Source organism: Equus quagga, chromosome 3 (assembly GCF_021613505.1).
Source record: "Equus quagga isolate Etosha38 chromosome 3, UCLA_HA_Equagga_1.0, whole genome shotgun sequence".
NCBI classification, from domain to species: domain Eukaryota; kingdom Metazoa; phylum Chordata; class Mammalia; order Perissodactyla; family Equidae; genus Equus; species Equus quagga.
In genome coordinates, this window is record NC_060269.1 from 12,423,495 (window position 1) to 12,436,180 (window position 12,686).

The 12,686-nt window shown below is 39.8% G+C and overlaps 1 protein-coding gene and 2 long non-coding RNA genes across 5 annotated transcripts in view; 1 reads left to right on the forward strand and 2 right to left on the reverse strand.

The window, feature by feature from the left end:
• Positions 1–12,686, forward strand: part of SYNPO2 (synaptopodin 2) — a 160,711-nt gene that overhangs the window by 132,592 nt on the left and 15,433 nt on the right. The window contains exon 5 of one of the 2 annotated variants that reach the window (XM_046655909.1): positions 11,691–11,753. The exons of the other annotated variant lie outside the window; for it this stretch is intronic. Within the exon in view, the coding sequence (XP_046511865.1) occupies positions 11,691–11,738 (48 nt within the window). The 3' untranslated portion in view covers positions 11,739–11,753. Of the gene's footprint in view, positions 1–11,690; positions 11,754–12,686 lie in introns of those variants that run through there. 2 annotated transcript variants of the gene reach the window in all.
• The window catches only part of LOC124236921 (uncharacterized), a 70,570-nt gene that overhangs the window by 21,044 nt on the left and 36,840 nt on the right, over positions 1–12,686 (reverse strand). The window lies entirely within an intron of this gene.
• LOC124236922 (uncharacterized) lies at positions 718–12,571 on the reverse strand. Its single transcript, XR_006887882.1, has 2 exons — positions 12,455–12,571; positions 718–8,493 (listed from the first exon to the last, which is right to left on the reverse strand). It is a non-coding gene; the product is annotated as an uncharacterized LOC124236922 (long non-coding RNA).

A 12,686-nucleotide genomic window follows, 5' to 3' on the forward strand; every position in this document is an offset into this window, starting at 1 on the left:
TCTAACTCAGATTGACTTAAAACACGTTTATCTTCTTTGCACACTTAAAAATCTGGGAGTACCCCAAATAGACATGTGCCATCATAGTAAATAGGCAGGATATTTAGGATTTATGCTTTAGCCACAAGAATGACAGTGATCAGGGTTATCAAACATGAGGACACAGCCTCTCTGTAACATAACAGCTGTGGTCCGATGGCGAAAAGGTTCGAAGGTAGCGAAGACATAACATGTATTGACTGAGATTTCCTTTTTAAGTAGTGCTTTATCTCTATTACTAATGTTAGAGGATAAGAAATTTATTGAGGACAGGGATTAGCGCTGGTCTGTCAACCTCAGCCAGATGTTTGATATCACAGAGAAGGTACCCTGGGGATTGTTGGAATGTACATGGTTTAGTATGGTGGGTCAGAAAGAGGGTATTCATAATTACTGAGCACTTCTGTATCAGGTTCCTTGCCAGATGTTTTACAGATATTAATTCATTTCAGAAGACTTTTTTAGAGTAAAGGGGATAGGGCAAGAAGCATAATCATCCTTAGAGATGGATCCCCGTCCTCCCTCACAGTTCCTTAAGAAACTAAGTGAGTACGTCTCCAATTGCCCATGAAAGCATAAGTTTGTTTTCCTCAGCTGAGGCAAGTGGTAGAGTACAGTGTAAATGGAGCAACGTATAAAAAGGTGAGCAGGATGTGGATAAGGTACATATGACTATTGTTTTTCCTTGGGAAACCACGACTGGGGTGTGAAGGGTTACTGACTACAGGGGCTGATTGTGAAGCACGAGGAACCCCATGTATATGGAGGCCGTAGGGTGAGAACACACAATCATTAGCATCATTTCTGAGTGACCTCACAGATTTTTTTTCTTGTGTTTGTTTTGCTTCCTGACAACTGCTTCTCCCACTGTTCTTTGCAATTCTATTCTCGCACCTTCACTTTATTATTTATATTTGATGGACCAGGAGGATTCAGGCAAGGTTACCTTGTAAATTTGGACTGGTCACACACCATGCCGTCATCCAGCTGGCTATGAAGTTAATAATGTTACTGACAGTAAACCTGAAGACCTTTCTCATATCTATTTTAAATCCGAGTCTGACCAACCATGGAAAATATTCAACGTGAATTAATGTAGAGAACCACAAAGCATTTTTGACAGCTCCAAGGAAAACCATCTACTCGATACGTTTAGAGACCTCTCGTAAAAACTAGCCTGGTTTGAGAGTACATGGTACCATTTTAATTCTCTGAAAATATCTGTATTCCTGTTCTTTTTCTGCTGTCACTGTCAATCTGCTATATTTTTCACTATCCAATTAAAATATTACTTTCTTCTTTATCTGTTCAATGTATGTATTTAAAAAAAAAAAAGTTCCCTCTATGAGCTATTCTGACCTGAGTCGTTTCTCTGATATTTCTTTTATATCACTCCTAAAGCATCTGAATTTCCTTTTTGTGAGCATATCCATTTCTCCATACATTTAAAACCACAAGCCGTAGGTATTTCTAAGACATCACACACAGAGGAAAATTAAGTCAGCTACAGAACAATAGGACCAATTCTTCTGCTTTTTCTCTGGAAAATCTTCCATTGCCTTTGGTGGCAGTTTCCCCAGAAGTTACAACCACAGGATGTAGCCCGCTCTCTTATTTGCCTTTTTGGGAAATCAATTAGGAAGATTAATACGGGATAAAGGAAAAAGCAATCTAGCCATTGTATAATACTATTGTTTGGTGTTACTTATTCTCTGCAAAGGAAGTCTGTCGAATGCTGTGCATTTTGCATTCTTTTCTAATTGAACAATCAAAAAAGGCTTCTTAAGGTGAAGCAGGAAAGGAGATCATTTTATAACTTTGCATTCTTAACAGAGCATTTAAAGAACGGCATGAATTAGAGGAAAGATAATAGAACACAAGGTAGTCAGTTTGAGATCATTGGTTCAAAAGTAGCCTAGGATGGTAATGACCCACAAGTATCCCCAGTTGTCCGGTGGTCCGTGGTATGTAGGAATGAGGAGTGTTTTCGGTCTGTTTCCTGTTGGACAGGTGGCGATCTTAGCAGAGCCGCTGTTTGTAGTTCATGACTAAAGACGAAACTAACACGAATGTGACTGTCATGGGTTCCCCAAAAGCTTCTAAGAAACAAGCCAGGCATGCAGTCTAAGCATTCACAACTTGAACTGGGAACTGGAGTATAGGTCTCATCTCAAACCGTCCCACATTACGGGAGAGGGGTGGGAATCCTCCAAGACTATACCCACAACAGAGTGTAACCTCACCCTGAGGGATGGGGGAGTGGGAAGGAGTAGGACTAAGCCAGCTCCCTGGAGTAAGAGGCAGTTCTTTTGCCCCTTCTCCCTAACCAGGGAGCCCCCTGGAAACACACGCAGAATAAGCTGCGTGTACCATGTTGCAGGTTGGAATTATGGAAATGATGTCAGCGTGGCAGGTGGGAAATTTGGAATTCATGACCTCAGCTTCCTTCCCACTAGGCATCCTTTGCCCTCTGGGTGTTGTTTGCTCTCTGGTGGTTGCAGATGTTTGATTGGCGGGTTGGCTGGTTGTGGGGCGCGAGGAGGCAGTTTTTGTTTAGTTTTTAGCACCTTGCCTTTTCCCTTGTCCTTTGTCAGCTTGATTTCTAGGCAGAGCACCTATGAAGTCAAGTTTTCATCATCAACACAATAGCAACAATCATCTTCTAAGTGCGTATGCCTTATATACATTAGGTGCCTTCTATACGTTATCCCAAGGAAGCCACTGCATGGTTTACAGGCACTGGACTGCAAAATAAAATGTAATCGCAGTCACTGACTGACTGCAGGACCTTATGCAAATTTCTTTTCACGAGTTTTGCCTTAATAATATCTCAGACCTCTCTTCCCGGAATGTTGTCCCATAGCGAGTCTGCACAGCACTAGATCTTGTAGGAGGAAAGGTAAACGTAGGTAAAGCATATTCCTCCCAGTTTTATAGACGGGCAGACTGAACACAGAACTGGTAAGATGGGGAATCTGAGCGTTGCCACTTTAATCTTAGAACATTTACCATTTTATTTCTAATATTTCAATAATGAACACATTGTTTTGAGAGAGGAAGAATCACACTGTTTCTGCATTTTGACTGTTTGTTGATAGTATAAAGCATCAGTTTTTAGGAATATGTTTTTAAGACACATTTGGCTTTTCATTCTGGAGCATGTAAAAGTTTGTACTTCAAAATATATCTAGCGTGACTGTTAATGATAACACGTATCTCATTTAATCTTCACAAGAAGCAGCTCGTTTTAACTGTAGGAAACTGATGTGTGTTACAAATAGTTCTTTAAAGTAAGCCAGGGTTCTTAACTCTTCTAGATGGTACCGTTCCCTCTCAAGAATTGGGCTGGTAGGGCAGTTGAGTATTAGTACACGGCTTAAATTCCGGCTTGGACGCAAGAGTCATATCTGAGATGTGCAAAACAAATGATCTACATTTAAAGGGGGTAGACTCACAGTCGTGGGCCCGTTGTCCTATTTGCAGTGACTCGGTTAGAGAACTTTCAAGGTCACTGTGCTGCTGACAGCCCATCAGACACTGACTCCGCGGCACCTTCACAGTAAACCCTCTTGAGAGCACAGGACACGTGGCTGTAAGTGTCTGAGTTTGGATTTAATCTTTCACACAAAGCCCCTCGCTGTGTATCATTTCATCCAGTTATCATTCGGAGAAGCTGCAAGCACCCATAATCTACTGGTGAGTTCCTGAAATCAGCGGCTGTTTTATGAGTCACCACTGGCCTGGCAGGAAGGGTATTTGAAGTCACAGTCATCAAAAAGAAGTGATTGTTTTCTGAAAAGCTCAATGCTTAAAATACTTCCAGAGGGAAGCAGTGGGCTGCCTGCTCATTCCCTCCTAAGATCAGAGTGGTGGAGTTTGTTTTAAAAATTGTTAAAGTTTCATGAGAAAAATATGTAAATTCTGAGAACCAACATTATATTCCCGGAAACACTGACCCTCGCTGGTCTCATGTCCCTTTATCGCTGGACTCTGGGGGACACAGAGACTCGTGTAACACTTCAGTGCTGCTGAGCTTGTCAACAAGTATTCTGGGAATGAGCAGAATTGAATTCTTCTCTAGACTTCCCACCAGGGTTGGCTGAGGGCCATAAAGCAAGCTAGTAAATTCCCACAGGACCCAAACGCCCCACAAAATTGCTAAAAGAGGTCAGTCTCCATTTCTCCCACTCTAGTTTAAAAAATAAAGTACAAAAATTACAGGCCATCCTATGGAGCATCAGACCAATAAAAACCAGTCTTTTGGAGGAGGCCCCACATCAGAACTCTCCTTTCCTTGATGTTATCCGGTGCAGCCAGTTTCTTAAATTCTTAAAAAATTAATCTCTGTGGTATGTACATTCGTACACTAAATTATCATTTGGCACTTGGAAATCATAGATCTTTCTACTCAGAGGCAATTGAATAAAGAGAAATTTAATTTAAAAATATCAAATTCTATCCGACGTTTCTCAGACTCCTGATTGGATCGGAGGTTTCCCAGCTAATATTGTATATCTCAAGTATAAAGAGAAAAGTTAGGCTTCTACAGAGTCCTGTAGTTTAAATAATTTTTAGTTATTGATACACAGAATTTCTTACATTTTCATTTTTTGGTTCTAATGTAAAGCTCCTCATGTTTACCTCTGTTTACCTCATTCTTGACATGTTTATCTAAACTATGTGCTTTATGACTGGTGAAATATACATTCAGGGTCCCGAATAAAAATCATCACAAGGACCTACTTCCCAGCCTACCTTCCTTCCTCTATCTGATAATGATAATAATCATCAAAATAATAATAACGTTCAAATGTACATGGAGGAATCCTGCTTTAACAGCCCCTACTTCTTGAGCTCCTTGATAACTCTTACTGGTTTGTTCATGGAAAAAAACCAAAAACCAAGGGATGGCAGTTAGCTCTAAGTTGAAAAGAAATGCACATTTTAGGAAGAACATTTTTCTTCTTGGAAGTAAATATCAAAAAGCAAAGTGGTTTTTTATTTGTTCTTCAGGAGACATTTTAGCACTCAGGGAATCTTCATTTTCTTTATTTGGTGGAATAATCTGTTTTCAAGACCATCCAAAGGCCCTGAGACAAGCATCACAGTCCAAGTCAGGACGAATGATGGGGATGGAAGCTATGGTAGCCACTCAAACACCTCGTGAGGCCTGAGGAAGAGGGCAGGAGGTGGGGGATTGATGTATGAAGTTTCTACTATTTGCCAGGAACTGTGTTAAATCCTTTCCATAAGTTATAACAATAGCTAGCATTAACCGAGCACAAACTTTGGATACTTAATTATGTCGAGTGTCTTTAATAGATTATCTCCTTTTCTTTTGTGAGCTATAACTGATATATAACATTCTATTAGTTCCAGGTGTGCAACATAATGATTCGGTACTAGTACATATTGCAAAATGATGACCACAATAAGTCTAGTCCACATGCATCACCAATCATAGTTTCAAATTTGTTTTTCTTGCAATGAGAACTTTTAAGATCTACTCTCTTAGTAACTTTCAAATATCCAATACGGTATTGTTAATTGTAGTCCTCACGCTGTCCATACGTCCCCAGGACTTATTTACCTGATAGCTGGAAGTCTTTACCTTTTGACCACCTTCACCCATTTTGCACCCCCCACCCCGCCCCATGCCTCTAGTAACCACCATAGATTCTCTCTTCTAATCAGTCCTTATGAGATAGGTACCATCCTCATCCCCAGTTTATAGTATAGTTGGGATTCTGAGGCACAAAGAGGCTGAATAACTTGCCCAAGATCTCACGGTGTTAAGTAGTGGACCCTGGATTCCATCTGGACCCACACTCTTACCCAGTTATACTGTGATTTCATTCACTCCTCAGGATTACCCTAAAGGGAAGGTACTATTATTCCCATTTTACAGACGAGGTCTCTGAAGCTCAGAGAAGCTAAACAACTCGTCCAATAATCGTTAAGCTTATAGGTAATGGGCTGGGGTTGGACCTAAATATTTGTCTGACATCCAAGCCTGGGCTCTCCCTTCAGTACCACATGGTGCCCGCAGTCTCTTTAGACCCCGGGATCCCACTCCCTGAGGCCTAACTGTGAGTTCACCAAACTATTCACCTAGAGCCTACTCTGTACATGCTTTGTAGATGCCTTTGATCACATCAGTTGATATTAGAAAAACCCCACTCCTTTCATAAGATTGCTCATAAAATCAGATGCTACGATCATGTGTTGGAAGTAAAACCAGTCTCTGAAAAAGAAGCATCTGTTTTATATGTAAAGAAGATGGATTTGACACTGATTTTTGTATGAGTTCCTCAAATTCTTTCATTTTCTTATTTCAGGATGAATAGGTGATCTTCCTGGGCTGGGAGTGGGGAGCAATGCCATTTAAAAAGTAAAGCAAAATCAAAGTCTTCACATAAAAGAAACTGCTCCCCTTGGCTTCATGCCATTCTGACTAAATATAATTCAGGGAACATTCTTATTAAGCAGTGAATCAGCACCCTGCTTGGCTTGCTACTAAACCAATAATAACTTGATTCACTTCAGCAAGGGTAATTCTAAACAGAACAATGCTGAAAGAGTCACAAGTTTTCAGTGTTTCAAACTATGCTCTAAAAAATAGTTGTCGGTGGAATCTCAGAGTTCCGTGAAGTCTCTGCCCACCGAGCTCGCCTCCATCCTGGACGTGCAGAGACAGCAAACCTTCCTGCTGCAAGGCTCTCAGTGGAAGATTTCTCAACAGTTATTTCTGTCAGACTTCCCAGCAAGGACATTTTTATACCTTGTGTTTTTTCCAGTAGTTTGTTTTTTTCTTAAACTATGTCCCATTGTTATTTTGAAAATATCTTCTGAGGAACTAGCGTAATAGATTCTAAACATGGATTTGAACCTTCTCATCACTAACTTCAAGGAGAGGAGATGTGAACTTCTAAGTTGACTGTAAAAACCCCTCGTTATATTTGCAGAGCTTTGCTGCCTTAATTTAAAATCACAGAGCCCCTAATGAGGTGCTAATTAGGAGGGCTTACTATATGCTAGGTGCCATTCTGAATACTTAACAAACGTTGACTTTTTTGGTTTATCAAAAAATGACTAAAGTGTGAAGTAGGTGCTATTATCATCCCACTTTACAGATGAGAAAATTGAGGTAAAGAAAAGTTAAGGAGCTTATCTAAAGTGGTGGGGCTAAGACTCAAGACCTAAGAGTCAAGCTCCGGAGCCATTTTCTAATCACAAGGCTACATTGCCTCTCTTGATCACAAGAAGATGAAGGTCCCAGAGGAAAGAATTGCCCATCGGAGATGATAAGCTTTACCTGTCTCAGAAATAACTCAAAAGTTTCTTTGAACCTTCCAAATCAAAGGAAGAAATATTGGAAAAGCTTCTTAGAGTTTGGTAGCCCCAAATGATAGACACTTGTAAAGAGGTGCAAAGGAAGGGGAAACTGTAGTTTTTATTTCTATCAGCCTATTCGTTTACAACTCAATAAATGGTGGGGGAAGCCTATCGTTTTGCTTGTTACCATTGAACAAATACCCATGATACACCAGACCAGATTCTCCAACCACTTCCAGCCAACTAGCATCACACATTACTAGAGCTGTGCTCATTTACACCAGGTAAATTAAGGAAGAAAAGGAGAGTGATGAGGAGAAAGTCCTCAAATTTTAGGAACAATAATGTGGAAAAATGTTCTCCTAAGTTTTTAAATTTAAAAAAAAAAACATGATTTGATTTAGGGGAAGCAGAAGGTAACCATTTCTTCAGTGAAATTCACCTATGATTAGGAGAGAGCATGCAGGTAAACACCAAACACACACATCTTGTAGTGTAGTGTAGGCACTTCTTGTAGGGGGGAAGACTGTGGACTCGGGCCACATTGCCTGCAGCTGAATCCCAGGCCTGCCTCTTGCTAGTTGGGAGACTTGAGGCAAATGATTCAGCCCCTCTGTGCCTCTGTACTCCCAGCTGTGACATGGAGACGATAACAGGTGCACCTGACAAGTTGTTGTGAAGATTAAATGACTCAGTATGTGTTGTGTATATGGAACAGGGCCTGGCACATTGAAAACATTGGATGTCTGTTGGCTATTAACATTATCGTAAAGGGCACTCAATAGACAGTAGCTATTTCAAAACTTGCAAGGAGGAAAACACACACATGACAATTAAAAAAGGTCTTCTGTTTTCTCCGTTAATATGGATTCCCGTTTAAGGGATCTAACACAACCAAAATAGACAAAGCAGAAGCAGTGTCTGTATAAATCTCGGATTGACATGAGGAATATATTCCCAGGAGTCTTTTACTGAGATCTTTTTTCTTCTCTACCGTTTTCTTCTTATGTGTCTATGTTCCTCTGTATTCAGCCTGTCAATTTTGTTCTTCTTTGTGTTCGTCTATTGTACTAGCATTGTTGTAGCAGTATACAAAGATGAGACCAGGATTCAAAAAAACTGGTACAATATTAAAAAAAAAGAAGAAGAAAACATCAGCTTTCAGATTCTGCTGTAAAGGGACTGTATTCAATTCAAAGCACCAACGTTAAATAGAACAAGTGCGGTGCACTTAGCAATACAGAGAGAATTCTTCTGGGGAAATGCTTGTAAATTAAAAATATTCTCAGACTAGGCTAGTTGGTAGCCTGAGCAAGGTTCCAGTCAGGTCACTGAAGCTTTAATAGGCCTATCACACAGGAAGTGGACCAGTTGGCAACCCAATCACCAGGCTACCCCAATTCCACGCTGCAACAGTTGGGGCTCTGGCAGAACCTGGCTGACCTCTGAAGGCACAGCAGACAGCTGTTCTCATCCTTCCCCCCAGCACTGTCCCAGGACAAAGGGTCAGCAACCTGGCCTTTTTAGAGTAATTGATCTCCTGGCCTAAGAAGCGTGATCAGTTTCCCAAAACAGGAAGAGTGAAACCTCGTTCTGAACAAACTCCCAGCTCACAGGGCGAGCGATGGGCAACTCAGAAGCTGAGTGACTCATGGAGGGAGGAACCTAAAATTCCAGCTGCCTTTCAAAGCCAGGGAATTTTTGTGGTACTTCTAGAATCCTTCTGAGTCAGAAGCAGAAGTCAGGACTGATCTTGAAGAGCAAAATATCAAAACAAGCTGAGATTCTGAAAATTTTATCTGAATCCAGATAGGCTTTTGTTTCAAGTGGAATGAGATTGAGTTCAGTTTTCCTCTTGTGCCATTTAATTACATCTTTTCTTAAAAGGTAAAAAACAACTAGGTCTCCTTCTTGCATTGCAAACCCCTTAGTTCTTTGTTCTCCTAGCATATCTCAGATTGATAAAGAAACCTTCACAGAACCATCCTTCAGAGCTAAAAGTCACTAAGGAATAGGTGGGACTAATATAAATAAAATGCTGATTTAAAATGTCATACCAACCCTTCTACAATTAGGGTTTTTTTAAAAATCGCACCCAGAGTTTATTGATGTCTGGCCCACTGGACTACTTGTTAATGCTTATCAGATGGTGCCAATTATAATTCTTCATATAAACTCAATATGGGCTAAATCAACTTTGAATTCTACATTTTGAAATATCCAGCAAAATGTCACAACTCATTGTGGGTGGTATTATTGAAATAAAGAACAAAGCAAAATTTATCACTGAGGACTTTTGATTTTAATTTTACACTTCAACAAATAATATTTCTTTTATATACAGTGCTTTAATTTTAGCAAAGTATTGCCGTCACAGTGTTCTAACAGTTTTCCAGCTTTTGTTCCCAGGAGAAAATTAAGATTTCCCTGGCTCCACCTTGAAAATTCTGTTCTAGCAGATCTGACTGGCACCCAGGAATTTGTTTTTGTAACATACATCCCAGGTGATTCTGAGAAACACTTTTCTGAGACACAAAACAAGTCAACTTTATTCTCTAAAACCTATAAATAGTTTTTCAGTTCATCCAGTCAGGGACAGCCAGACTTGTAAACCCCACCAGCTTTCAGATGCTTCGACGCTGGTCGGAAGTGAGTGGGCGCTGCCGGGCTGGTCTTGACGACATTATTGCAAAGGTCCACTAGATGGCAGCAAACCAACTTCCCTCTCAGAGAGGGCTTCACAGGCAGCCGTTCTAAAACTGGCTGCAAATAACTTGTTTTGAACATTCTTTTTTATTAATTTTTTAAGTGGAAGAATAAAGAGGGCCGGGAGATGTTATTTATCTGACCCCCTGCTTCTAATCAAGGCTGAGAATAAATATTTCCAGGAATAGAATGAAACAATTTTGTCATCTAGAGAAAGGACTGTAAAAAATTGCTTGGCTGTTTTTTCTTCTCTCTGGGGAGAGAGACTGTATGACTTCCCTCTTGGAGAGGGCGATAGAGGCTATCTCCAATCAGAAATGTTCTTCCTAATAATGAACTTAAATCTCTCTGGCAGTAATCAAAACATTCTTATTTTGGGATCTGGGCTAAAGGAGAATTTTGAAGCACTTTGAATGCTAATTAGCTTTTTCAAATGAGAACAAATATGATTGTAAAACTTTTGAAATGAAAAAGAACTTCATGCACTTTACGGATCACAGGGAAAGATCCCAATGTTTTTGTTGAATCTTAGCAGTAAGATGATCAAATGGTGTGGTAGACTGACAAAATGCAGAATCAGTCAGAGGCTGCTTAACTATCGCAGTGGGTACAGAACAAAGGGACAGGTAGAACCCCTGAGTAGCAGCTTTGATCCCAACAAGAGTATTGTTTTCAGACCTTTGACGCACTGAAGTCTACTTCTAAAACAAAAAGCATGGTGACGCGTCTGGAAGTCGTGTAATATGAGATATATGTTTGTACATTTACCAGAAGGAGGACAAAAGACTAAAAGGAGATAGGGGAGCTGGATATTTGAGGAACTTTAGTGCGGATGAGAGAGTAAAGGTCTTTATTGGTGAAAAAGAAAAAAGTCAGGACTAATGAGTGGAAGTTACAAAACTAAATTTCAATTTAATTTAAGAAAACTTCAAAAACTTGCAGGGAAGAGATGAAGGAGGAGCTAACATATATAGGACATATAAAATGTTTTAAGGGCTTAAATACATACGCTTAATTCTCACAACAACCTTATTTGGTGGAAATTATCCTCATTTTTTTAATTGATAAGGAAACTGAAGCTCAGATTGGTTAAGAAAATTGTCCAAAGTCACCCAGCTAGTAAGCCAGCAGACCCACCAGCTGAATCCAGGTTTATCTGTTTCCATAGTTTGTGCTTTTCCCATTACAGTGCTTGTTACGTGTGTTGTGAAAGGAACTCCTAAACCTCATGGAAGCTTGATTGCAGGCCCTCTAAAATCCCTTCCATCTCTAAGATTTTATAATTCTCTATATAAATATTTTCTACAAAACATCTGGGTTTTTAAGTTTTGTGAATATTTTTCTGTAGTTTAATACTTTTTCAAAACCAGGATCAGTTTAAAACCCAACAAGACAAAATTTGCTTGTTCCTTACTACTTTAATTCCAGGATATTTGAAGGAGAAAAATATCTTAAAATTAAATACGTAAGTTTTCTAATGAGAGAAAAAGCAGAGAGGAGGTGAGAGAATAATTTTCTTTCCTTGAAGCCACAACTAGAAGGATTTGCTTTGGTTGCAGTGTTGTGAAGTGTGATTATGTTCCTCCTGACTATTCCTGAAATGTACACAGGTACTTCCTGAGAACAGGGAGCGTTCTGAAGCTCAGAGTGGCCTCTAGTCCTAGGGCAGACGGTAGGCACCTGGAGGAAGGTAAGAAATGGGCTTGCAATGCCGTCAAGCAGAACTTCCAGTACCCTTGGCTTGCTGTTTCATCCAAATCACTACATCTCCATCCTTTGCTGTCAAAATGCACGTTCCTTTTCATAAAATTATGTCAAATGTACTGTGCGTTCATATAGAAAGCAATCTTTTACAAAAAAGAAGCATTTTTATTTGTCTTCTTTGCTTTCACTATTCAACCTCTGTTTTGTTGTCATTTTGTTTTGTTTTTTAAACTTCTGTAATATTCTACCCAGCACTGTCAACTACCGTCAAAGTCAAATCTTGTCCTGTGAATGGTGCATAAATGTTTAATTATCAATGTATTGTGGGGATGCACTGCATTGTCAGACTTCATTTGGTCTCATCTAGACTTCATTTTTTGCAAAAAAATGTACTGGTCTAGACTGACCTGCATTTAGCAATTAGTTGTCACATCAAAGTTGCGTTTCATCTAGAAATATGTGACCCACAGGGATAAATTGCAGGAAATTCTTCCCTTACCCCCACCGCCTTCAGGCCCTTTAAATGAAAGAATCGGAGATAACCTTTCTCCCAAATAAAACACACAGGAAATCTCTAGCCTAGCTCACAACGCATGCCTGGCACCAGGTGGTCAATTATTGCTGATCCACTAATTATATTTTAAAAGGAACTTACCTGCATTAGACTTACCAATACTGAAACAGGCAAGATTCGGAGCAAGGATGGAACTGGGGAAGCAACCGTCAACTGGGAAATCCGCTCGCCATTATTGGAAAGGTTTTCATAATATTTAAGAAATAGATCAAAACCAATCTGAGAGGAACTTTTTGATGAGTGTAAGTTAGAAATCATTTTACAAATAGATAAGCTCTAGACGTTTCCTTTGCTCTCCCTTCCCCAGTGTATTTTTTTTTAATGGATG